This window comes from Schistocerca nitens, chromosome 3 (genome assembly GCF_023898315.1).
Source record: "Schistocerca nitens isolate TAMUIC-IGC-003100 chromosome 3, iqSchNite1.1, whole genome shotgun sequence".
Taxonomy (NCBI): domain Eukaryota; kingdom Metazoa; phylum Arthropoda; class Insecta; order Orthoptera; family Acrididae; genus Schistocerca; species Schistocerca nitens.
In genome coordinates, this window is record NC_064616.1 from 589,893,040 (window position 1) to 589,918,889 (window position 25,850).

The following is a 25,850-nucleotide window of genomic DNA, read 5'->3' on the forward strand; positions in this document are numbered from 1 at the left end:
TGTGACCATTACACCTTATGTAACTTTTAATTTCAATTGTGATATTTCATACACATATATTTGTTTGTATTTACAACCTCCTTATTTAATCTTTTAACTTTCAACACCTTAATACTAAGGGTAGACTTATGAATATTTAATTTGCATTTTTCTGTTTGCAACGCGAGTACTGGTCGCACAAACTGGAAAAAATTACTTTTTCAGATTCATGAAACGGGTTCTGGTAACAACAGTTATGTTGATCGATACACTAGATTCCAGTTACTTAACAAGCGGATTCTCTAAGCAGAAGCCAATATTTAATGTACTAGATTAATTTAGAATACTTTGACTTTATAATTAACTGCGCAACTCACCTGTGTTGCAGGGTGATTTCCTGCAAGTCCTGTCAGGAATCTTAGAATGTATTTAAGTGAAGGTTTCGAAATAAAATCCTTCCACAGCTCACAGTCACTACGTACCAATATTGGCTTATCTGTAGGTGCACGAACCTGAAGCACATAATAAAATGCAATTTTTTAAAATAATCTTTTTTACAGTTGCTGTACTAATTCAGTCAAACCATAATCATAACGGCAATGAACAACTTACCATTATATAGTCCAATGCTTTCTGTACAATACCAAGGCTTATAATGTAATCCTTCAATGTGTTTCCAATGTCATTTCGTTCAATTCCATCCGTTAGTGTACAGAAAAGTTCAAGCTGCAACATAGTAACATCATAGTAGCCACAAAGAGCTGTTGTACAATAGCAGTTCCTCAGACAATAACGACAAATGGTAATAAGCAGAAGAATATGATGATGATGACCACAAACTAACCTTCTGTTCATCATCTGGTGTATGCTCAGAATCAAACTTATTGAAGTCTATCACAGACTTGAAATGATTACACAGCAAAGCCATTCTCCATTCTCTCCTCATTGCAGTATGTAAGAGCTGCCAAAATCCGGGTGAGATGCAACAGCAATGGTGGGTTGCTTGTCACAGGAGGAACTGATGTAAAAGGCAACAGCGCCTCTACATGTAAAGTACCTCCAAAAGAAGCAGAAAATCTCTGAAAGTCTTCAACAGGTCGTGAAGTGGCCTTCAGCAGTATGGTTTCTGTGATCTGAAAGATTTAACTTGTCAGTAACTCAACATGCACAGAACCGAGATGTAATATTAATAACTACAACTTTAAAAACTAAAACATTGGCTAAGTTCACGATAAAACTTTTCCCAGTTATATTTTAGATATGACTACTGTCCTGTTTGAAGTAGTCCTAGCAGTATAACTAATGCACCTACAACCTTACTTTCTACAATTAGTTGACAGATTTTTGCAAATAAGGATTCAAAAGTGTTCTACCAGTCATTATTCTTGCCACGTCACACGTCTGTTTTGTTTTTCCATATCATAATGATCAAACACACAAAGGACTAATGTAGAAGAAAGATCCTAGCAATCACAAAAATTGGTAAGGAAAAAAAAATCATCTTGGTTAAGGACAGTATTACCAACAGCATGCGGCTGTTGAAAGGGCTCTAATAGTTCAGTATCCTGGGAATTATAAAGGCATCACCGAATTTTACTGTATGGATTTGTCTCTAAAATGTTATCATTATGGACGCAACCACAATGAATCCTATTTAAAAACACCTTACCAGGCAAAGGAATCAAGAATAACAGAGCTGGGTTATACTGATGAATAGCAGGTTGTTTGTAAGACATTTTATCATGAAAAATTGTGTATTCCAGACAGAATAATGTTTTTGGTGTTAAAACAAAAGCAAGTAATTAGTGTGCTTGTTCTTAAAGTTGAGCAAAATGTAAGCACTTAAAGCACAGAAAGGAACAGGTCTTTCAGTTTAACGACCTGTTTCCAATACAGACGTAAGATTTTTCCCATCAGGCATGAATATATCAATAACAAAAGATTTATACAAAACATTTAGCACCAATGATGGAGACACGTCTGTCTGTATATTACCAAATCTTCAAAACACAGTGTAATTTATGTTTCCACCAGATTGAAAAAGGAACATGCCACACTTGTGATTTGAATGCTGCAGCACTGAGACCAATGGCATATGGCCCAGGACAAGAAATTTTTGAGCATTAACAACACTCATAGGGGACAGACGAAGCACACTCTTATTGTAAGCAGATTTTTGAAATGGCAAAATGAAGTAATGGAACAAGACGTGTACTGAACTTTTATTTGGAAAAGACATTACGAACACCTTTGTTGTCAATTTGTGTAGCACGACACATGATGGACCCACATTCCTGGGATACACAACAATGTACACAATTTTTGTCACATGCATCTATGAAGTGATGCTATCCTATGCATCATAAAGTGCCAGACAACAGTTTCAGTTCTTGTGACAATGAATTTGTCACCACTGTGAAATGTCAAAAAGTACTGTCTTAATGTTTATAATACAGTAGAAAACTGGTTAAGATTCACCTGAATCCTTTTCATTTAGTCATACTTTTCCCAAAATAGTACTGTTGACAATTTTGGAAACTGGTTGGCTAATAATTTCACAATAGGTATACTGTGTTTAAGTTAGTCAATTCTGAACCAGTTTCTGACAAACACATCACATAACAGAATTTTTTTTGTTTTGTTTGGAGTGTGTATTAGTAACTCACTGATTTACTTTATTGAGAACAATGATTTCCCTCTTCTACAACTAGTAATTTTGTAGCATAGATTTCCACTATTCTTGGGTATTGTACATCGTACCTGGATGGCAAGAACAAACTTAAAAATATGCATTCCATTTCCTCAAACAGTGTTAACATTCCTTTGACTTGTTTACAATGATCAAATTATTGTGTAACAGAAAATATGAATTAATTTATAAAATGTTCTATTGGAGAAATTCCTTGCTGGTAATAACAGACAGAAGATTATATTCATTCTCAAAATATTATTAAGATTTGAATGTACACTGCTCTTGCAGTAAAAATATCCTCACCTGTAATAGCTGTTCTGTGATAGTTTTCTCACATTTATTTACCAAGCATAAGTGGACTATTCTTAGAAGAACAGGAACAGTTCCTAATTCAGGATCGATCAGCAACTCCTGATTACGTTGTACCTTAAGGCAGAGTTTAAATAATTTCAATAGTACTTGAAGCAATGGTTTTGACTTTGTTGTCTCTTTAATAGCAGCAAACCGGTCAAGCATAATCTGAAAGTAAAATTTTGGTAAGTCACGGAACAAATAATTGTCTCAACAATAAACCTTAAATATACAGAACAATATGGAAATCCTGTCTGCTCTTTGAGACTGAAGACCTGATAATACACAAATACAAACCTTTTGTAAATGCTATATTACTACTAATGAATTATGATTTACTCTTAACAGGTGCAATCCTGTAACACATGTGAAGGTGGACATGCATGGAGGCTTCTGTAGCTGTTGTAAATTCCAATATGAAATTTTGTCTGGATGCACGGCCAAAGTCATTTTGGCATCGTGTCTATAATGTTTTGCTCACTGCTACAACTGTCATTCATCAAGCTTGTTTATGAACTAATTACATCATGCCATTGCAGCCACATACTCGGAGGACCAAGAAAAAGGAATAGTATATCAAGGTTAATCACATTTTTTATTTTTTGCAGACCGCTTTGTAGGTAGGTAAGAGTGAAACAAATAAATGCAAAATAGGGAATCCTAGGGACATGAGCTGTCCAACAAAAACAAAAGCCAACAATATTCTTCTCATGAAACTTCAATCACCAACTTTCTACTCCAAAAGGCTTCTGAGTTTTCAGCTCTTTTTTTTTAGTTACACACGCTGACATGCGCACATGAGCAATTTTTTAAAGCAGTTTCCTCTGCTGATGGCAGTGGGGAGGGGCTAGGGAAGTAAGTAAGGAGGGTTTAGTGGGAAAGAGGTATCGTCCTTCCCACAGGCAAAGGCTTCACCATCGTGGTCATGAATTGTACTGGCTATGTGGCTGACGGTCTCCATCAACTTTCCAACACCTATGCATACAAACCCTGTGACAATGATCCCAACTCAGAAGCGCAACATGACCTCTAACTGCTCCTCAAGGCCTTAGGTCCATCCCAAAACCTGACCCCTGAAATCCATCTCCTTCCTCGCACCAGCAACCCCTGACCTCACATCTTTTACCTACTCCCTGAACTTTACAAACCCAAACCCACAGGTCTCTCTAACGGTCATCCCACTGTGGCTGGTTACAATGCTCCCACAGACGGAACCTCTGCCTACTGCTCACACTACCATCCATAACCTCCCATCCTACCTCCCAGACACTGCCCACTTCCTTCACAGCCTCTCTACAGTTCCTGTCCCATTGTTGGTCATGGTTGATGCAACATCCTTGTACACTAAAATCCACCCATGCCTATGGCCCTGCCACCATGGAACACTACCTTTTCCAATGCCCTTCCGATACCAAACACACCACCTCTTTCTTAATCCTTCAAGCAACCACATACTGACGCACAATTATTTCATTTCTAAAGGCCAAATGTATAAACAAATCTGTGGTACTGCTCTGCGTACTTGCATGTTACCATCCCATGCCTGCTTATTTACAGGCCATCCTTCCCATCCAGTCAACACCTAAAACCCTTTCTCTGGTTTAGATTCACTGAGGACATTTTCTTGATTTAGAGTCACAGCAAGGACAGACTTTGCACTTTCCTCCATAACCTCATCACCTAATCTCACATTTGCTTCACCTGGTCTTTCTCAACTAAGTGAGCCACCTTTGTACACAATAATCTCCACCCCTCAGATGGCTCCGTAAGTATACATTTCATATAAAGTGCACCAACCACTAACAGCGCCTCCATCAACAGCTGTCACCCATTCCATGTCAAAAAGTTTCTTCCTCACAGCTTTCTCACCTGTACACACCACATCTGCAGTGGAGAGCAGGAGTTGTCGAAATATACCGATAACCGTATCAGAGCCTTTTTTTGATGGACAATATCCCATCCAGCACATCCATAAACACATCTCCTGTGCCATCTCTTCCTCTGTCAAACAGCCACCGGCCAGCACTCCTCTGATCACTCTGTATCACCCTGGCCTTGAAAGCCTCAACCACATCTTCCACCAGGACTTTGGCTATCACTCTGCGTGCCCTGAGGTGAGAGATATCCTGTCCAAATCCTACCCACACCACCTTGAGTAGTGTTCTGCCATGCACACAACCTAGAAAATGTCCTTGTCTGTCCCTATTCCTGCTCTTAATCCTGTGCCTCTTGGGTCAATTGCCTGTGGTCAGCACAGGTGCAAGACCTGTCCCATAAACCCATCCACCAATTCCCATCACAGTCCAATCACAGGCATTTCCCACCCAAAAAAGGAAGAGCCATGTGTGAAAGCAGCCAGGTTATATATCAGCTATGATGCAATGACTGTGAGGCATAACACAGCCATACTGTGCCAAACTGAAAACTTGTGGGCATATTCATTCCCCCCCCCTCTCCCCCCCTCCCCCCACCCCACACACACAAAGTGGCAACAATGATAGCTTTCCGATCTAAAGAGTCCTTTACATGGCAGGGAGGAAGAAAGTAATTTACTTAACTTGGCAAGTTTAGAGCCATCAAGCCCTATCTTACATCTAACCATGCATTCTACATATTTTGCATTATATGTATAATACACATTGGAAAAGTTGTTGGATAGAGATATGTGCATATACAGACAGCGGTAATACTGCATACACAAGATAGAAAAGGACATTGCATTGGCTCAGCTGTCATCTGTATTCAGGTGATTCATCTGAGAAGGCTTCCAGCGTGATTATGGCCACATGCTGGGAATTAGTAGACTCTGAACATGGAATGGTTGTTGGAGCTAGATGCATGGAATATTCCATTTCAGAAATTGTTAGCGAGTTCAATATTCTGAGATCCACTGTGTCAAGAATGTGCCAAGAACACCACATTTCAGGCATTACCTCTCACCACAGACAAAGCAGTGGCTGACAGGCTTCACCTAACGATGATGAGCAGTGTCGTTTGTTTAGAGTTGTCAGTGCTAACAGACAAGCAACAATGTGTGAGTAACTACAGGAATCAATGTGGGATGTACAAATAATGCATCTGTTAGGACAGTGTGGCAAAATCTGGCCTTAATGGGCTTTGGCAGCATACAATGGATGACAGTGCCTTTGTTAACAGCATGAAATTGCCTGTGGCATCTCTCCTGGATTTGTGACAGTATTAGTTGGACCCTAGATGATTGGAAAACCGTAGCCTAGTCAGATGAGTCCCGATTTAAGTTGGAAAGAGTCAATGGTAGGGTTCGAGTGTTGTGCAGACCCCACAAAGCCAGGGACCCAAGTTGCCAACACGGCACTGTGCAAGCTGGTGGTGGCTCCGTAATCGTGTGGGCTGTGTTAACTGGAATGGACTTGGTCCTCTGGTCCAACTGAAGTGATCATTGATTGCAAATGCTTATGTTTGGCTACTTGGAGACCATTTGTAGTCATTCACGGACTTCTTGTTCCCAAACAATGATGATGTCACCAGCTCACAACTGTCTGTGACTTGCCTGAAGAATATTCTGGTCAGTTCAAGCAGATGATTTGGCCACCCAGATTGCCAATGTGAATCCCATCGAACACTTATGAGACGTAATCGAGAGGTTAGTTTGTACACAAAATCCTGCACTGGCAATACTTTTGCAATTATGGATGGCTATAGAGGCAGAATGGCTCAATTTTTGTGCAGGGGACATCGAACATTTTGTCGAGTCCATGCCATGTTGAGTTGCTGTACTATGCTGGGCAAAAGGAGGTAATACACGAAATTAGGAGGTATCCCATGACTTCTTGTCACCTCAGTGTATTACGATAAGCATGTTATAATGTTTGTACATGGTAAGAACAAAAATAAATAGACATCTACATTACTAATTTGCAATTCACACTTAAGTGCTTGGCAGAGAGTTCATTGAAACATCTTCAGATCATTTCTCTACCGTACCGCTCTCCAACATTGCATGGAAAAATCCAAACACTTACCGTATTTATATTTACCCAAGTATAAGACGACCCACTTTTCTTTTTTTTTAAGCTCCTACGTAAATGTGTACTTTTTTAACATATTCCTACTAATAAAAATTAAAGACTTCTATTGAACTATCGTAGATCTTTGTTGTCACAAATATTTAGCCGTTTCTTCCAAATATGTTAATTTCTGAGGTTTTGGTTACAGTGGGACTTGAGAAAGCAGGTTTTTTTCTTTTCTCTCTGAATAAATAGTGGATTTTGCTTCTGTACTGATGTGAGAATGTTACAATGTCTGTTGCTTCCGAACATATTGTCTGCCCACCACTCTCTCATCGGCTGTACAGAACCAGCTGCTGACACCCTCCCTATCGTTCCTGTTACACCTCATGATAAGCATCAACAACATTGTTGCGCAAAACATGAACTATGCCACTAGTTCCATCCTGCAGAAAAGTGTGCTATTGTTGAGTATTTGTCCAAGATAGGTGGTTTACCTAGTTCGGGTGCATACCGGAAGATCAACAACAAGGTGACATTAAGGACTCCTGCCTTGCTGAAAGTCTCATCACTACCAAAGGAAGTCATAAGAAGTTTAAAAGTGGGAGGTACAGTAGCACAGAAATTTTATGGGCTTGCTAAAGTTCACAAGACGGATCAGGATGAGTTTCTAGAGGATCTGTTTATGACGCATGTAACGAGCACTACTGGCTCACCAATATATTTTTCTGCCAAATATTTAGCTTCCTTATTAAAACCATTGGTAGGAAAATTTAGTCACCACATTCGTAATTCTATGGATTTTATTCAGTAACTCAGCAACGTGAGGCCAAATAGTACGGATGTGCTCGTTTGTTTTGATGTGGTACTATATAGCAAGGTACCTTTAAAGGACTCTGTCTCTTATCAGCCAACATTTTGATAAGAACATCATGGTCTTATTTGAACATTTGCTTTGTCATGTTATTTTCAGTTTAATGGTGAATTTTATGAGCAGATTGATGGAGTTGCTATGGGACACCCCCTCTCCCTTCTGGTGGCTAATTTATGCATGGGAGACTTCGAGGACAAGGCACTGGACTCAGCAAGTTTTAAACCAACTGTCTTCTGGAGGTACATGGACGACACATTTGTGGTACAGCCGCATGGGATGGATGAATTACATCGATTTCCTGAGCATCTGAATTCTATACATGTTAGTATAAAATTTACTATGGAAATAGAAAAAGATTGCTGCCTCCCCTTTTTGGATGTTGTTGTTCGCTGTAAAGTTGACGGCACATTAGGAAATGCCATGTATGTTAAACCTACACACACACACACACAAATCTATATCTATGAGGGTATTTCGGAAAGTAGAGATACACCGTACCAGAGGAACAGAAGAGTCTTGGCGAGCAAGTTGGCAACACTGGTGTTAACCTTGAACCGTTAGCTTTCTCCTCGCTGTTGTTCGGCAGTTGAACGTTGGTTCTGGTTGGGGTAGGTCGTGTTTAAAATGGCTGCGCAGATTCAGAATCCCGCCAAATGCGAAGTGCGCTCTGTCATACATTTTCTTCATGTAAAAGGTCAGCGACCAGTGGATATTCACAAAGAAATTGTTTCTGTTTATGGGAACATTATGAATTGACAAAATGTAACAAAATGGTGTCATTATTTCTCTGAAGGTAGGACTGATGTCCATGACGAACAAAGAACAGGTCGGTCATCTGTGATCTCTGATGCCCTTCTTCGGAGAACGGAGGAAGCAATTTGTGCGAATAGACGTCTCACATTGAAAGAATTGCATCAAATCATACCGGACATGTTAATGACAACTCTTTATGACACTGTGACTGTCAAGTTAGGGCACAGGAAATTTTGTGCGCGCTGGGTTCCAAAACTGTTAACGGAAGAACACAAAAAGAAAAGGATGGGCTTTGCACTCGACTTTCTCACACGCTATGCTGAAGCAGGTGATGAGTTCCTTGATCACATTGTGACAGGTGACGAGACGTGGGTTAATCACCATACACCTGAATCCAAGCAACAATCAATGCAATAGCGCCATTCGAATTCACCAAAAGCCAAGAAATGCAAAACGTCGATTTCAGCGAAGAAAATCATGGCTTCTGTTTTTTGGGACAGACAAGGCATTCTTCTGTTGCAATTTATGCCTCCTGGAACGACAATTAATGCTGCTGCATATTGCCAGACTTTGCAACGCAGGGGAATGCTGACAAGTGGAGTCTGCTTGCTTCATGACAACACTCGGCCTCACACAGCGCTCGTAACCAAAGCACTACTCAAACAATTCAAACGGGACGTATTGGACCATCCGCCATACAGCCCGGACCTTGCGCCCACCGACTTCCATGTCTTCCGTTACCTAAAGTTACATCTTGGTGGAAAATCATTCCATGACGATGAAGAGATCAAAGATGAAGTTGTAATGTGGTTCCGACAACAGGCGGCAACCTTCTATGACTGTGGGATACAAAAGCTTATGCACCAACTTAACAAATGTTTGGATAACGGGGATGGTTATGTCAAAAAATAACAAATAATCCAGTTAATAAGATGTAACTGACGTTTTCTAAATAAATGTTCTATTTAAGGACTGCAAGCCATTGTATCTTTACTTTTCGAAATGCCCTCGTACATGCCAGTAAGCTGCCATCACCCTTCACAGACTACAGGTGTCCTTAAGACCTTAGTGCACAGGGTGCACTGTATATTCAATAAAGATAATTTGCAAGAAGAGCTCACATATCTAAAGAGCATTTTTAAAGCAAATGCATTTTCTCTGCAACAAAATCGTAAAGCATTCAATGTAAAACCTAGAATGCAGGTATGTGACGGGGGAAGAAGATGGTAATTTCTTCAGGTCAAGTGGGTTTTTGCCCTACGTGGGCTCCCTTTCCTCGAAGACAGGCCATATTCTCGAGAAACACTGCATTAAGGTGACGAAGATTGCAGCTTTACTTGGCTCTGTAAAGGACAATTTATTGCTTTCCTTATGGAAATTGTTGTCAAACAACGTAGGTCAAACAACACACTCCGTTCATGAGAGATGTGTGGAACATCAAAGATACACACACTTATCGCAGCCAGACAAGTCCGTCATCAGAAGCTTTACAATAGTGATGCTTCGTTTTGAAACTGGTGTGACTGGTGGACAGGAGAACACTCCAACACTCCATTGATGGTTACACATTGCAATGAGTGTGACTAGTACTTTTTTTGTTATGGTGTCAGATAGTTGACTTGTTATGGCTCATCATCATTTCAGCTTATGAAGCACAGGTTTCAGTTGTTTCAAAAGAAACCATAAAAAAAGTAAATGTGCTTGCTGTGGCCAGATGAATCAATGATAAAGCAAACAATAAAACTTATTTCTAGTCTTTATTAGACCTGTGACAGAGAGCTAGTGATGGATTGTATGCAACCCATATTAAAATCAAGTTTTAATATTGTATATTTGACCTTTGTTGAATTACTAAGAACAAAAGGTGAAGCAGCCAATTATGGTGATACATGCTCGCAAATAGCTATATACATTGAAGCATTTTGGCAACAGTCTTCATGGATATGCTTTGGCCTCCCACAATCCAGATTTGGCAAGTAGCAATTATAATTTCTAAACAAAAATAGAAATGAGAATATTAATGAATAGTTGAGGAAACAACTTGAGTCCTAATCAGCAAATTTCCTCAACAAAAGTATACTAAATCTTGTGTCACATTATGCCAGAGGCCATAATAGCTTTCTTCTATTTATTTTTTCTCCCTTTCTCCATGTAGCAAATTGAGTGCTGTACACACAGGTCGGAGCAGAAGAAATGCATGTTTTTCATTACTGAATAACAGTTACTGCTTCATTTAGAGAAAAAATTGCATTAAAAATAATGTATTATTACATTTTTTAATTTACATACATTAATTAGGTATGGAAAACAATGATTGGAAAATTTTCAGGTCACAGAAAAATCACCGAATCATGAAATGTCATGTCCAGGAAGCATTTGTCAAATCACTTACACACATGCTCTGGCAGTGAGAGCTATGTCACCATCTTGTTGGAACCACATTTATCTATTTATCTCATATTCATCCAATTCCTTTTCAGTTCTGAATGCATGAAGTTATTTAACATTTCAATGTAGCAAGATGATGTCAGAGTAACTGCAGCCCCCCCCCCCCCCCAAAAAAAAAAAAAAAAGCAAGGACCAACAATTCTTACCTTGGAGACATTGCACCACATCATTAAGTTTGGGCTGTGGAGTAGTTTTTGGTGTAGTTCACATGAGCTGTCTGACGCCCAGTACCAACAGTTCTGTACATTAACAGTCACCCAGATGGAAATAGACTTCTGACAGCCATCATTATTAGGATTTCCCCATCTTCCGTAAGAATTGAGTCCGTTATGTCACAAAATTCTTTGCATTGCACAGAATCCCCTTCACTTAGCTGTATGACAATCATTATTTTGTATAGGTGAAAGTTGATATCATCAGGTAAGATGTAAAGATGTAAATGATGTGACACACCCAGTGTCACAGCCTATTGCCTAACTGGCCATTTCGGACTGTTCTTTTCACTCTATCTATATTTTCCAGAGTTTGGATTGTATAAGGAAGACCAAATGGTTTTTTCCTTCATCACAGATCCATTAGTTGCAAAACACCTCATCTCATTTGAGTAGAGTGTTTCATTCTGAGACTGCACGTTGACATTTGACATCAAAATTTCAACAGGAAAGATGTTGAACTGTGATTACAGAACCATTGTTTAAAAAAAAAAAAAAAAAAAAAAAAAAAAAAAAAAAAAAAAAAAAAAAAAACCAACACCAACTGATCGACAACAAACACACAAGGCTCTACACTCCATAGTACCTACAACTGCGTTGTATGAGCTCTCTGCCTAACGCTGTTCAAGGTGAGTAGCCCCAGTTCCTGCTGAGTACTAGTAATTTACAAAACGTGTTTCCTCTGCTCCACCCTGTACAGTGATATGGAAGATGGACAAAGCAAATGTGTCATAAAATATACATGTACCACTTTAAGCAAAAAAGGTAACCACTGAGGTAGTTTGGAAAATGTCAATTAAACACTATCATTAGACGCATGTTGGATGCCGGCTTGAAGTACCTTTATGGAAAATATGGGTACATATCAAATGGAAATGACACATGTATCTAAGTAATAAAATATGATACCGTAATGAACGCAGTCAAAAAAGGTAAATACTTATTTTATTGGCCCATTAAATCTGCAGGGCTTAATACATTATATCATTACATACCTGTAAGCCTCCACAGTCAGCCATGACATTGGCCATCTTGTACAAATCTTCATCATTTACTTCTTGTTCACTTTTGGCATCCAAAGTCTCCACAAATTCTTCTGTAGCATCACCAAGAAGACCTCGCATTCTGTATACAACTCTCATAGCATCACCTTCGCCCCCTTCTGCAACCCAAACCTTTTTGTAAACCTGTATTAAAAAAGAGAAAGTTTTTTAAAGAACCTATATGTAGTGGGTGTAGAGTTTCTGTTTTAGTCTCTCTCTCTCTCTCTCTCTCTCTCTCTCTCTCTCTCTCCCTTCTCTCACTCACTCACTCACTCTCTTACCTCTCTCACTGGTAAATCCAGACTGATTATCTTGTTGTTAACTAATAATTCCATTCCATTATCATCTTCTAATAATGCCACAAGTTCACAGTCCTGGCAGATTTTATTTTTCACATCACGCATCAGAGGGCCAAGTCCTGGTTCTGTGCTTGCATATGGGTTCCCAACCATTCTACCCTGTAATTATACTGACTTTAATCACAAATCTCAAGACATACTCACAAAGTTTAGAACTGCATTATCTTATTATCAATTCACTAAGTAATTATTCTGGTTCTGAATAATGTATTAAGCTACAAATAATTTACATACTTCCCACTTCAAACCTGTTTGTGTGTGTGTGTGTGTGTGTGTTGGAGGGGGGGGGGGGGGGGGATCTGCTTTAATTTTCTCACACTACACCCAACTCCCAAAACAGATGATAAAAAGTTTTATACCATTTTCCTTAAAATAAGGTATTATATTTATACTTCCAGCGTTTTGCAAGAAAAAGTTCCAATTCTTGCAAAGATTCTCACTTAAGTTTCCTGAATGTCTCTGTTACCACTTTCATACGCCTATACCAATTTGTTATGAAACAGTAGCAAGTCTGTGATATTTTTGATACCTACTGTCTTACACATCTGACAAAGGATAAAAATACTGCACCAGTATGCTGGAATTGGTTGAACTCTAGTGCTGTATGAGACTTCCTTTACAGTTACTCAGTACACTGCCAGAATCCAGAACAAACATTAGCCTCCATTGCCCCTCTATACTACTGACTTTACTTGTTTGTCACATTTCATATGGCTTCTTAACATTATCAATAAATACTGTTATAATGGGACATGCACCAAATGTTCACCATTAATGTAGTAATATTATACTATTGGGTTGTTTGACTTTGTTATGGATATTATCTGGCATTTTCTACATTTAGAGACATAATATTCAATATACCAAGCAGAAATTTTGTTAAATTCTTTCTGCATTTTGTCATGATCCTCCACTGGCAACAATACTTTCTTATGGACAACAGCACCCTCAGTGAACAATCTAATGGTGGTGCGGAGCATATCTGATAAATCATTTATGTATATTAAGAATATTAGTGGTTGTATTATGCACAATTAAATTACTTTCATCTCTGTTGAACTTGTCACTTTCATACACCGGAGTCTACTAGCCAATCTGTATCTGCAAAACCGATATGATCAAAAGCTGACAACGTGATACAGTGTCTGTTACTTTTCCCTTCCATAGATCATAAGCATGATAAATTAAAATGACATGGAATGAGTCATTTTACATTCACATCACAAATTATGTTGTTGTTATGTCTACATGCTGAGCATTTACATTTATTTATTTTATTACATATAAATTAAATATACAGAATGATTAGTAATTCCTACACATCACCTTTTACACGTTACAGTAAGAGAAACTATTCTACGAAACAGGAGAGCTTGTCAAGGAGAAACTTTTCAGTTTGGTTTTAACTCTTGCTTTGCTGTCTGTCATACATTTTATAACAAATTTTAGTTGCAGCACTGTACACCCCTTTTTGTACTAAAGACAACCTTAACATGGCATAATGAATGTAGTTTTTCCTTCTGGTATTGTAATTATGTACAGCATTGTCCCTTTTTAACTGCAGTGGATTATTTACAAAAAAAGTTCACAAGGGAAAAACATACTGTGTAACAGTGGTCAGAATGCCTAACTCTTAACACTTTGGAGACCAAACCCAAGCATAGGTCAGGCTGAAATTTTTTCAACGTATGAGCCACTTATCGTGTGAAAACTGGACTCATTCTGTATGAGAACGATATATGCATGTCTCATTACCTGCCCCTTGACTGGTGCTGCCTTCTGTTGCGAATTTCTAGAACTATTTTGGGAAAAAAAAAAAAAAAACCATTAGCGAACAGAACAGCTGCTGATGTGAATGGCTGACCCAATATGATTATACTGACATAATTTCATGTGTGTATTCGTTAGATTTCACAGTTTGCTGTAATTCTGCTACAAATGCGTCACGTCCGTCTAGTGCGCAAGAAATTTTTGAAGCTCAAGAGGAAGAAATTACTCAATAAATCACATCACACTTTTTTCTTGAGAGGAAAATTGTACTTTCTGCTATCATTATTTTAAAATTTGTAATCTATTAAAGAACTAAAGTAAATATGAAAATTAAACCTAGGTTCTTTTTTACTATTTATTATTCTTAAAGATATATCAGTTACATAAGTGCCATTAACACATTAAAAAACAGCATAAATGGCTGGTTCCCTAGGCCCAATATTCTTCTAAATAGCCTGACTCCAGTGTTAAACAGATGTCTACACATATGTTTTTGAGCAATGAAGACTTTCTTAAAAGTGAGTCACTTCAGAAAATTATTCCGTGTTACATTATTCAATGAAAATATGTCGACTTACTGATTTGTCTTTCCCCAAAATTTGCAATGAATCTATGTCCAAATGTGGCTGAACTAAGTTGTTTTATGCATTCCAAAATGTGCTTTTCCCAGTTTAAATTCTCATCAACATTGACACCTAAGAATGTTGGACGTTTCAACTCTATTCATTATTTCCTTGCCATGTGTTCCACTTATCGCTGATCTAGTATCCCTAGATGTGGAGAACTTAATAGAGGTTTTAAAAAGAACTGAGGGCAAGACCATTTGCAGAGAAATCAATCATTGATACTTCAAGAACTTTGTTTACAATTTCTTCTGTTGCTGCAAAAAGCATTAATTCTGTTTGTTGTATATTAGATGAAAGATCATTTACATATGTGAAGGACAATAGCATACCTGACATTGGCAATTGGGAAACCCCATATGTGACAAATGGCTTTCGGAAATCTACAAAAACTTGTTTACCTGTGACTACTATTTGCAGTACATCATGTCTGAACAAAGAAAACTGTGTTTTGCTAAAGTGGCTTTTCCTGATGCCATACTGATTCTTTGAAGCTTCTTTACTCTGGGCATATCATAATAACTGAATTTGAAATATGCTCTATGATACGACAACAGCATGAAGTTGGCAACACAAATCTGTAATTTTGTGCATCCATTTGTTTGTCCTTTTTGTGCATAGGACGACTTGTGCTATTTCCAGTTATATGAAACTATTCACAGTGCAACAGATTCCCAATGAATATGATGTTGAAAGTGGCTATTCACTCAGCATGTTCAATGTAATATCTACTAGAAGTTCGGTCTGGAACAAGCCTTGTCTCACTTCCTTACTAGAGGACGGTCACCTTAACATATGAATAAACTGCCCCCCCCCCCTCCTCCCCCCGTTTATCTATGGTGCAACAGAAATTATAATTTTCACATTTCATTTTTAATCTCAGAAAGAGCCAACAGTGGCAATTTTCTAGGATGAAAGGAATGTACACATAGTAAAAACCACAATAATCAGGCACACAGAACTATGTCTCTGTTTAAAGCAAAGACGGTTCAAAGTTAAAATAAACAATGGAAATTGTGACTAATATTTCTACTAATGAGTGCAACAACAACAACAACAACAACAACAACAACAGCAGAGTGCAAGTAATATTGAAAGAAATTTCTCATCACTAACACTCAGAAATTTATTTCAACAATCAAGTGTTGTGGAAGATATAGAGCACAAAACTTGCAGATTTTGTATATTACATTTCTGTGAGAATACTTTTCATTCATGGTATAAATTAAAACTCGCATAATTCAGTACGAATTCAAGTGAAATTATGAAATTAAAGTTAGTCAAAGTGTGCAAACTTAGAGTAGTTACTATGCTTCAATATTTATAGAATCTCTTAGGAATTTTGTTGTCATTAATTTTTTGAACATCACGATGACTGTACTGAAGGACAACTGTTACAGTTATGAATCATGGACATGAAGAAAATATTTGCTATTAAGAAATTAAAAACCTGAGACAGTCTCAATGGAAGAAATGAGAAACGCTTTATTAGACATTGGAGAAACACACACTTATGCAAGTCTATGTCCTATTTGTTTCTTATTTCTTGTATGGAGCACTAAAAAAAAAAAGGGAGCAAGAAAATGCAAGAAAACTAATCAGCATGAAATGGGCGATAAACAGGAATACTATGCAGATGACTCTACTACAAAACAAGGCGAAAAACATCAACATCCATACCAACTACAATTATAAGTTAATAGTTAATGGCAACACTAACTCATCAGGAAAAATGGGGTGTTACCGGTGTCTAACTGTGCTTCACATGTAAAAAGGAAAATATTAATTAGATAGGAGTGCAGCTCCAAAACTCAATATTACTGATGCAAAAACCAGGAACAGCATGCCCTAAATTAGGACTTCAGTTAACAGCGTAAAACATCACTCCTGGAAAAAAAGAAGTCTACTAATTGGATAAAACCATGTTAACCCAAAATTCCTGACAATATCTATCAAGGTGACAGTGAATATGCACACGAAAAATCCCAATGTAACAGTAAGGCAGCTATGCTCAAAGATATGTCCTTAACTAAAATGTTACAATTGTGGCTACAGAAATAAAAAAATCTCACACTTCAATTTACTTAATGACTATATAATTACTCTACAGATATCATCATGAAATAATCTGAACGTTAAGCAATTGGAATGTGCAATCACTAAACAACCAAGGTTCTTTTTCCCCAACAATGTAAGGAAGAAGATAGATTGCTACTCACCATAAAGAAGACACGTTGAGTTGCAGACAGGCAGTATGAAAAGACTATTACCCATTTAGCTTTCAGCCAGAGTCTTCTTCCGAAAAAGAAAACGCGCGCGCGCGCGCGCACACACACACACACACACGTGACCACCATCACCAGCAATTTGAACCACAACCAGCCAGTACACATTGACAAACTATATGAGCACTCAACTTTCTAAAGGGTGTAGGTTTTACCTGTAAAAAGTCTTCTTGCTGTGGATCCTTCTCAAGTGTAAGATAAAATTCACCTGTATCACTATCTTCAGGATAAATTATTGAACATATTCTTTCAAATATGAAAACTGGTGTACGCATATCATGCAGACTATACTTTTTAACAGCATCAATACAAATTGCCATAAATTCCTTTGTTTCATCTTCTGTTCCTGTGAAATATTTTTGAGACATTAAGCCTACTTCAAATAAAAATAAATTATAATTCATGGGTATCTACACTTCTCTATATTTTCAGCATGAGTTGCTTGAGACATAATTTCAGCTTCAGTACAGCAGTTGACAAATTAATAAAGTAAAATTGCAAGTATTAGTATTAGTTGCAAATTTGAAATATAAAATACAATTTCTCTTCAAAGCATAATCTAATCTCTTACCTGTTGTTATTTCCTCCAATATTTCAAGGAGCTTCTCTTGAGTTTCATCAATAAGCCTTGTTCTCTGGATCACCAGTCTTCGAAGAGATACATAACCATTAAGAACAGCACTGACAAGCTGGCCTTTATATTGCTGCTTGATACAGTCTTGTTCCAGGAACAGTGCAAGCAGTTCTGTAAGCATCTTCAGGGCGTACCCTAAAAGCATAATTTGTAGGTTCAGTATTACCACCACAGGCATTTAAATTTTACTTCTGTAATGTTAATTCACAAAGCTCTACCACACAGGCAATGAGAAAATTGAACTACTTTGGAAGTTTCAGTTTCATAACTTATCTCACAGCAAATCTTAATGTACCTACTATAAATTTTGGTATAATTCAGCCAACATGAAAGTCATCTAGCCTCTGAAACATCTGTTGGGTGTTTGATAGGAGGTAGGTGGAACAGGGTACGAAAGTGAGGCCATTTGTTTACATTCCGTTGTACTTATTTGTGAAATTTTCATTCTACTAGGTTAACACACTTTGTGACTGTGAATGATGACATAATTGGGAAGTTTAGTGCTTATTAAAAAGAGCATTGGTCACATACAAAAAAGTACATGAATGTAATGTGGAAGAATTAACTGAACAGAATAAAGTGATTAAGTTGTACGTTCATCATCAGGTGTTAGAGAAGCTGATTACCCAACAAAAGGATCACAAAATGAATTACTACTGAATTTGAATAAATTTTACTAAAACTTTCCTAGATGTCTTGACCATAAGTACCATATGCAATAATTCAACCAATAATGTTGTTACTGTTGAGCCCCTATGGCCAGTGTTCTTGGCAGTTGGGGTATGTAACCACAATTCTTAATGTATCCTCAAATAAATGAATCACAAGACGTTAGATCAAGTGACCTAGGGGGCCAAGAGAATAAAGTCATATTTTCACCACTGAGAGAAATCCAATGATGCAAAAGTTCATTATTTAGGTAGCGACAAACATCGATGCTCCAATAATGGGGGTGCCCTATCTTGTCGGCACATGAAATTAGCAGTCAGCTGGGGAGGGGGGGAGCAACAACAATCCACAACTGCAACATATCAAGGCAAGAGGCACCTGTCACTGTCTTTTCACGGAAGAAAAATGGCCCATACAGCTTTGCCTGGGGCACTGCATGGGATACATTAACCTTTTTTGAATCTCGTTAATGTGCCACAATTTCATAAGGATTCTCAGTGTCCCACATGGGAGGTTGCTTTGTAGTTGACTATCAGCTTGCTTCGTAGTATTACTTAAACATCGATAGTTGACACATCCGATATTATCGATTTTATTTTTAAAAACAGTCGATGTATTTATTAAACACTGATTGTGTTGGGCAGGCATTTTAAATGAAAAATAGCTTTCTAAGAATTTTTACTGCTTAAAATACAATACAAGATATGCAAATTTTGTTTTATAAAAATTAAGGTATTTAAATACTTGTCCCTTGGTCTGTTGTTTAAAATACAACATTACAAGATAATCTAAGGTGTTTAAATTCTTCTCCTTTAGTCCATTGCATTTTTAAGTAATTATTATATCCTGCCTTGGAGAAAACCCTTTCTGCAGTAATTGAAGTTGCTGGACACCACAAAAATTTAATGGTCATTACATGCAACATACTGTTACATTTTGCACAATATTCTAATACACAAGCAGGCTTGTCTGTTGCAGGTTTTTCAAAATACTGATGTAGGTCAATTATGGAATCACTGACTGGTGTAACGACATCGACATTACACTGTTGCTAATTGGGCAAAAAAAGTAGATCATCCAATTTCAAACTGTTAGACTATCAGTAGGTGTATCAGCACTGCTCATGGATGCTCCTGTTTCAGGTATTATTCTTGTAGTTGATGTGGTGATAGCAGCATACTCTTTCTGAAGTACTTTCGCAGCATTATGTTGCTCGTGAAATGTCCTGAAACAAGTTTTTTAAACCTAGGATCTAATAATGTCTCAGGCATATTAACAGTCAATGAGTTACACGCTTTCACTCTTTCACTGACTGATTTAATCAGGGAATCCAGAACACTTTGTCTTTCATTAGTTGTTAAGGTGCATTACAAGTCTGAAAACTTTGCAGCAATACCTCGTATAAGAGGTATAATTAAAGGAAACAGTGTTGTACGACTTCCCTGAGATGGTGGTTGTTGTTGCTTCTATTGTATAGCTAAGTAATTTTCTGCTGTGAGGCTAGGCAGTGCTTTTGAACTTTAATTGATCGTAATCTCAAGCTAACTTTGTACTTCCAAAATTCTTTTGACCAGGTGGCATGAGCTGTTCCATCAAGTTGGCACCTCTTGTACCAGTCTCAGTTCTTTTTTGTTTGCTCTTTTTCGAACGTTGCGCAATTTGTCACTGGCTAGTGTAGAGTTATGAAAGAAAGTCACAAATGGTCTTTGTTTTCAGTAAAATTTCGGAAAATATTTCTGCTCTGAAACAATCTTGTATTGTTAAGTTGATGCAGTGGGCAAAACAGGGTGAATATCGAATCCTTAAGATTTAGGCAGCTCTTTCATAACTGCAGCGTTGTCTGTAACCACTACTACTGTCTTATCACGGATATTGTATTCTAGTAAGATTTGATAGAGGACCTGAATAATAATAATAATAATAATAAAAGTAATGTAATGTCAAAGTAACCTGCCAGAATGTCCAAAATTTTGCATAATATTGTCAAAAAATGTCCTTTTTTTTTCTCAACGTCTTGTTATCTGAAAAATTACTTTCACATATATAAAAAAATAATTCTCATAGAAACTGGGGAACGTATTTATTGTCGATGTTACGTTGAGCTTCAGCGTCTAGAAGCACAGGGAAAGGAGGAAGAGGAGGAGGAAGAGGAAGAGGAAGAGGAAGAGGAAGAAGAAGAAGAAGGTCACCACAAGAAATAGGGATGCGAGAGGGGGAGTGTTTATTGGTCTGCCATGCCATGCTGCTACCTTAGGTGTACATGCTTGCTGATGAACTGCAGCAGATACGGTATAAACTGCACATGGGAGTAAAACTGCACATGGGAACAACAAGATTGAAACTGCGTTGAAGAGATCAAGGGCAGCTTCTTCACTCCTTATGTTTTTTCTCAGTAGAAAACAGAAGGGCCATCACACTACTGCAGTGTTACAGCTGCTACATCTCTGAGATCGGACTTGTGATCTTAGTGCAGTCGACATAAAGTGTGTAGTTTGTAGAAGTTTTGTTGGGGGAAGTGGGCGAAGTGGTATAAATAGCAGAATACGGTATTAAGGAACACTAAGGAAAGGTGTGGCGAGACACAGCAGTCCTGCCACCTTCACCCATCATACCAACGTATTCCTATAATATAGTCATGCCGCTCAAAGTTTGCACTTGACAGAACATGACAGATAGCGTTTTGTCGCATTTCCAACTGTACCGTCCACAGCTCAGGCACCAATTAAAACTACAAGTGGCGCTTTCAATTTCCATCACAGTGCAGCAAACACTGGTGTTACTTAAACATCGATAAACTATCGATAGTATCTGCACCCTCATCACTATCGGTAGTCTGGTTTAAGTATCAGTAGTCCTATCATTTATAATGAAATTCTTTTTGACTTGGTGCCTGAAAAATTGTTGGTCTTCCAGTGATGACAACTCACAGTTGTGTGCATCTCATACTCATCATCAGATTCTTATGGTAAAAACTACACACGTAAATAACATGGATTCGTGAATGCTCGTTATACTGATTTTCATCTTCAAATGTGTGAGCTTGCTTACTTGTAGCAAGGAATACAAATGCAAATAAGGCTGTTGTAATACAACACATTTAGTAGAGGAAAAAATGACATTTAATTGTTTGTTAAGTGTTCTGATTGTACTGTGTAATGCATTTTAAAATAAATACAATTCTTGTTGTTATTAATTAAACACACCTGCTACTGTCCTCTTCTGTTTCTGAGTCCTCATTGCACTAACAAGTGTTTCCAGTTGTACGTGTTAATGTGTAAAGTGATACGAAAATGCGAAACACTGACTCAATCCTAATGCCCGTGTCACTTCTGCTTTTGCCCATAATGTGGTTGATTAGCGGAGTTTGTTCCTTCAAGGTCACATCAGCTCCCACAAAACTGAATATAGTAAAGGCACAACCCGTCGAGTGTCAAGCTTTTTTATTTGTATGGTGACTGGACATAATCATTAAAATACACAGCTGTATTTACATGCTATCTGCTTTCACACCATTGCAGTGCATATTCATAAGTAATTCTGGTGAAATGTGAATGTTTCAGTGGAGTTGACTGTGAACTCCAGATCTTGTAGATATTTCAAAGCTCTTGCCCGTTAATGCTAAAACCCCTTGTTTGAAATTTGTGCAGGGGGTGATAAACTCACCATTATTTTATTATTATTTTTTTTAATTTTATTTTATTTCCCGAGGTGCCTCGGCAGCAGAGCCCATGGGCAAAACAAGTGACACCTGAGGTGTCCCAAGCGACGTGCTGGATTCTCCACCACTGCTACATCCTGAGGCAGCCATAAGCGCATTCAGCTATTCGTGAACTGTGACCAAATCCTCCTGTGTCTGCACATAGCATGCACATGTCCTCATCATCTTACCAAGGCTAACTGAGGAAGTGAACTATAGAAACAGGCAGAATCCCAGATATGCAACTTGCTACCCTCCTGATGTGTCACCAATGGACACTGATGCATTAATGAGTTATGTAGCTGGCTGTTCAAAGAGCAACTACTGCACTATAGACTGAATGAATTTACCCTTACAAAAACATGAGATTTAACCTGTTAAAACAGAACAGCGTACACAGAAATTAATAAACAAACTATGAGGAAAAGATAGAAAAAAATGAACATTTAACTTGCCACTCTGTAGATGAATATCAGTGGAGAGCTAGCTTACCTTGCAAACTGGAGATGGAAGAAGGAAGATTATGGTATAATGTCCCATTAATTACAAGGTCAACTGGCACATAGCTCAAGCTTTGTCTAGGGAAGGAAATTGAGGCCTCATCATTTTCAAAGCGCTATTACGGTATGTGCCTTAGCATTTTAGGCAAACCAAGGAAACCTGAATCTGGATGGGAAATTGTAATGCCCTTATTCGACAAGCAAGTTCAGCATTTTAACCACTGCAGAACATTGTTCAACCACTGCAGATGGAGAGATGAACAAGATGGAAATATGAGCATGGCATTAAAATAAGCAAAACAGAGAAAAATCACTAGAAGAGCATTATGTGTATTCATATAAAAGATTTAACTTTTTTTTCTCAATACACTGCTCTGTCCAAGAAAAAATGCTAATAAGAATATACCGCTAGGTTTGCTACTGGACTGAGAATTACTCCCAAGACAGATGCAGCATACTACCCTGTACCACGAGTTATTCACAGACAGAGAAAAGTTTGTGTGTACTACAGGGAAGTTGCTGTGGCTATTTCAGTTCATGTTATACATTAATTACTTATTGGATGATATGCTTTAAAAGACTGATGAACCATCCTAATGCGATGGAAATCAGTAGATGTGATGTACATGTACAGACAAACAAATAATTTCAGAAAATGGGATGCTTTATCAATTTACAATGCTCTCTCTTTGAATAAAGTCAGTAATGCATTGGTCCATCTTTGGCCTCTAGGTATGCAGTTATTTGGCTTGGCATTGACTGAAAGATTTGTTGGATGTGCTCCTGAGAGATATCATGCCAAATTCAGTCCAACTGGCGTGCTAAATTACATAATCCTGAGCCCATAATGCTACAAACATTCTCAGTTGGGGAGAGATCTAGTAACCTTGCTAGGCAAGGTAGGATTTGGCAGGCACGAAGAGAAGCAGTAGAAACTCTTGCCATGTGCAGTCGGGCATTATCTTGCTGTAATGTAAATCATGGATGGTTTGACGTGAAGAGCAACAAAATGGGGCATACAAAATCATTGACATACTACTGTGCTCTGGATGACAACCAAAGGGATCCTGCTATTAAATGAAATGGCACCCCAGACTATCTTGGGCGTCAGGGCCATATGGCGACAAATTGCTCTGAGCACTATTGGCCATATGGCGACAGACAGGTTGGTATCCCACTATCATTCTGGGCATTTCAGACATGTCTTTGGCCTGGAATCTCATTGATAGCAGCAGAATTGTCTGCAGTGATGAGTCCTGCTTTGAACTGAGCCCTGATATCCAGCAAAGATGTGTCTGGAGCTGACCCATACAGCAGAGGGTACCAACCTGGCTGTCGCCCGCCATACAGACCAACAACCAGGAGTGATGGTCTGGAGTGCCATTTCTTTTCATAGCAGACCCCATTGGCACCCTTAGAACACAGCAGTACATTTCATGGTAAGGCATCCTGTGCTTACATTTCACCAAGATAATACCTGGCTGCACACAGTGAGATTTTCTACTGCTTATATTTGTGCTTGCCAAACCCTACATTGGCCAACAAGGTCAACAGTTCTCTCACAAGTTGACAACGTTTGGAGGAGTATAAGCAGGGCCCTCCAAACAATCCCAGGATTTTGATGATCTAATGCTCCAATTGGACAGAATTTGGCATGTTATCCTTCAGGAGGACATCCGACAACATGATAAGTGCCAAGCCAAATAACTGCTTGCTTAAGGGCTAGAGGTGGACCAATGCATTACTGACTTACTAAATTTGTGAAGCTCTTTCTCTTGAATAATCATATCATTTTTCTGACATCGTAATTATTTGTTTGCCTGTACATGTAAATCGCATCTTTCAATATTTGTCCTATTTGGAAAGTTCCTTTGTGATGAGGCTTCTTTTTCTTACAGTGTATTAGTTGCCATCTCTGATGTTTTACAGCTATGGAGAAGCATTATTATACAAAACTATTTGAAACAAACAGTCAAATTATGGCACTGTACCAACCTGGTACAAAAACACAAAGTGACATAGTGAATTTCATGAATTTTGAAGTACAGACTCAGAGGTCACAAATGGAGTCAACCAAGTTACAGGAATAGGAGTGGCAATGTGTAGATACACACAGTGCAATAATTACACAGGTAAAGTATAGGGGAACATAATATTAGCCTTCAATTTACTGGTAGGATGTTGGGAAACTACATTATGTCTATGAAAGAAATTGCTTAAATATAACTTTAACAGCCTGTAGTGGAATACTGATTGAATATGAAAGGGCCGTATGTGTGACATTTTGATGGAAACTATTCCTGCATTCACATTACTTGATTTAGTGCAAAACAAAAGAAATCTAGATCTGAATGGCTAGATAGGGATATGAGTGCTACTCCACCAAAATCCAAGTCCAGCACTAACTCACTGTGTCACCTTGTTCACTACATTCATATTAAGGGAAAAAGAGGGGTGGGGGTGGGGGGTGGGGGGGGGGAGGGTCACAACATTAATAGTTTTGTAAAAAAATAAATTGCAATGAAATCCAGACCATTAGCTGCTTACAGGCGTTGATAAATATCAACGGGGACAGTTGAAAATGTGTGCCCGTCATGTCTGAAAGAACAGATACCATCTTCATATAGACAAGACTTACCAGCCAATGATCTTCAGTGTGGATGCACTCACATTGCTCAAACTCTTACCTGAATCAGTATACTGGCTGCCATGAGTAATGAGTATAGTGGGCAGGGGTGCCACAAATGTAGTGTGTGGACAGTAATTTCGAAATCTGGGTCTCACAGGGAGCATGCCACAAATAAGTCCCTAGAGTCGCACTATCCTCTGTGTCCTCATGACTTAGTCCGATAAAGCCATCTGCCATGTAAGCAGGAGATCCCGGGTTAGAGTCCCGGTCGGGGCAAACATTGGCACACAATGGTCTGGATTTCACTGTTATTTCATTCTTTGAGAGCTGCAAGATCTGTTCTTTT

At 38.3% G+C, this 25,850-nt stretch overlaps 1 protein-coding gene across 1 annotated transcript in view; it reads right to left on the reverse strand.

Annotated features, from left to right (window-relative positions):
- The window catches only part of LOC126248505 (protein purity of essence), a 446,891-nt gene that overhangs the window by 38,136 nt on the left and 382,905 nt on the right, over positions 1-25,850 (reverse strand). The window contains 9 exon segments of the mRNA XM_049949542.1: positions 357-491; positions 592-705; positions 824-901; positions 903-1,112; positions 2,975-3,190; positions 12,291-12,482; positions 12,620-12,796; positions 17,531-17,721; positions 17,947-18,144. Of these exon segments, the coding sequence (XP_049805499.1) occupies positions 357-491; positions 592-705; positions 824-901; positions 903-1,112; positions 2,975-3,190; positions 12,291-12,482; positions 12,620-12,796; positions 17,531-17,721; positions 17,947-18,144 (1,511 nt within the window).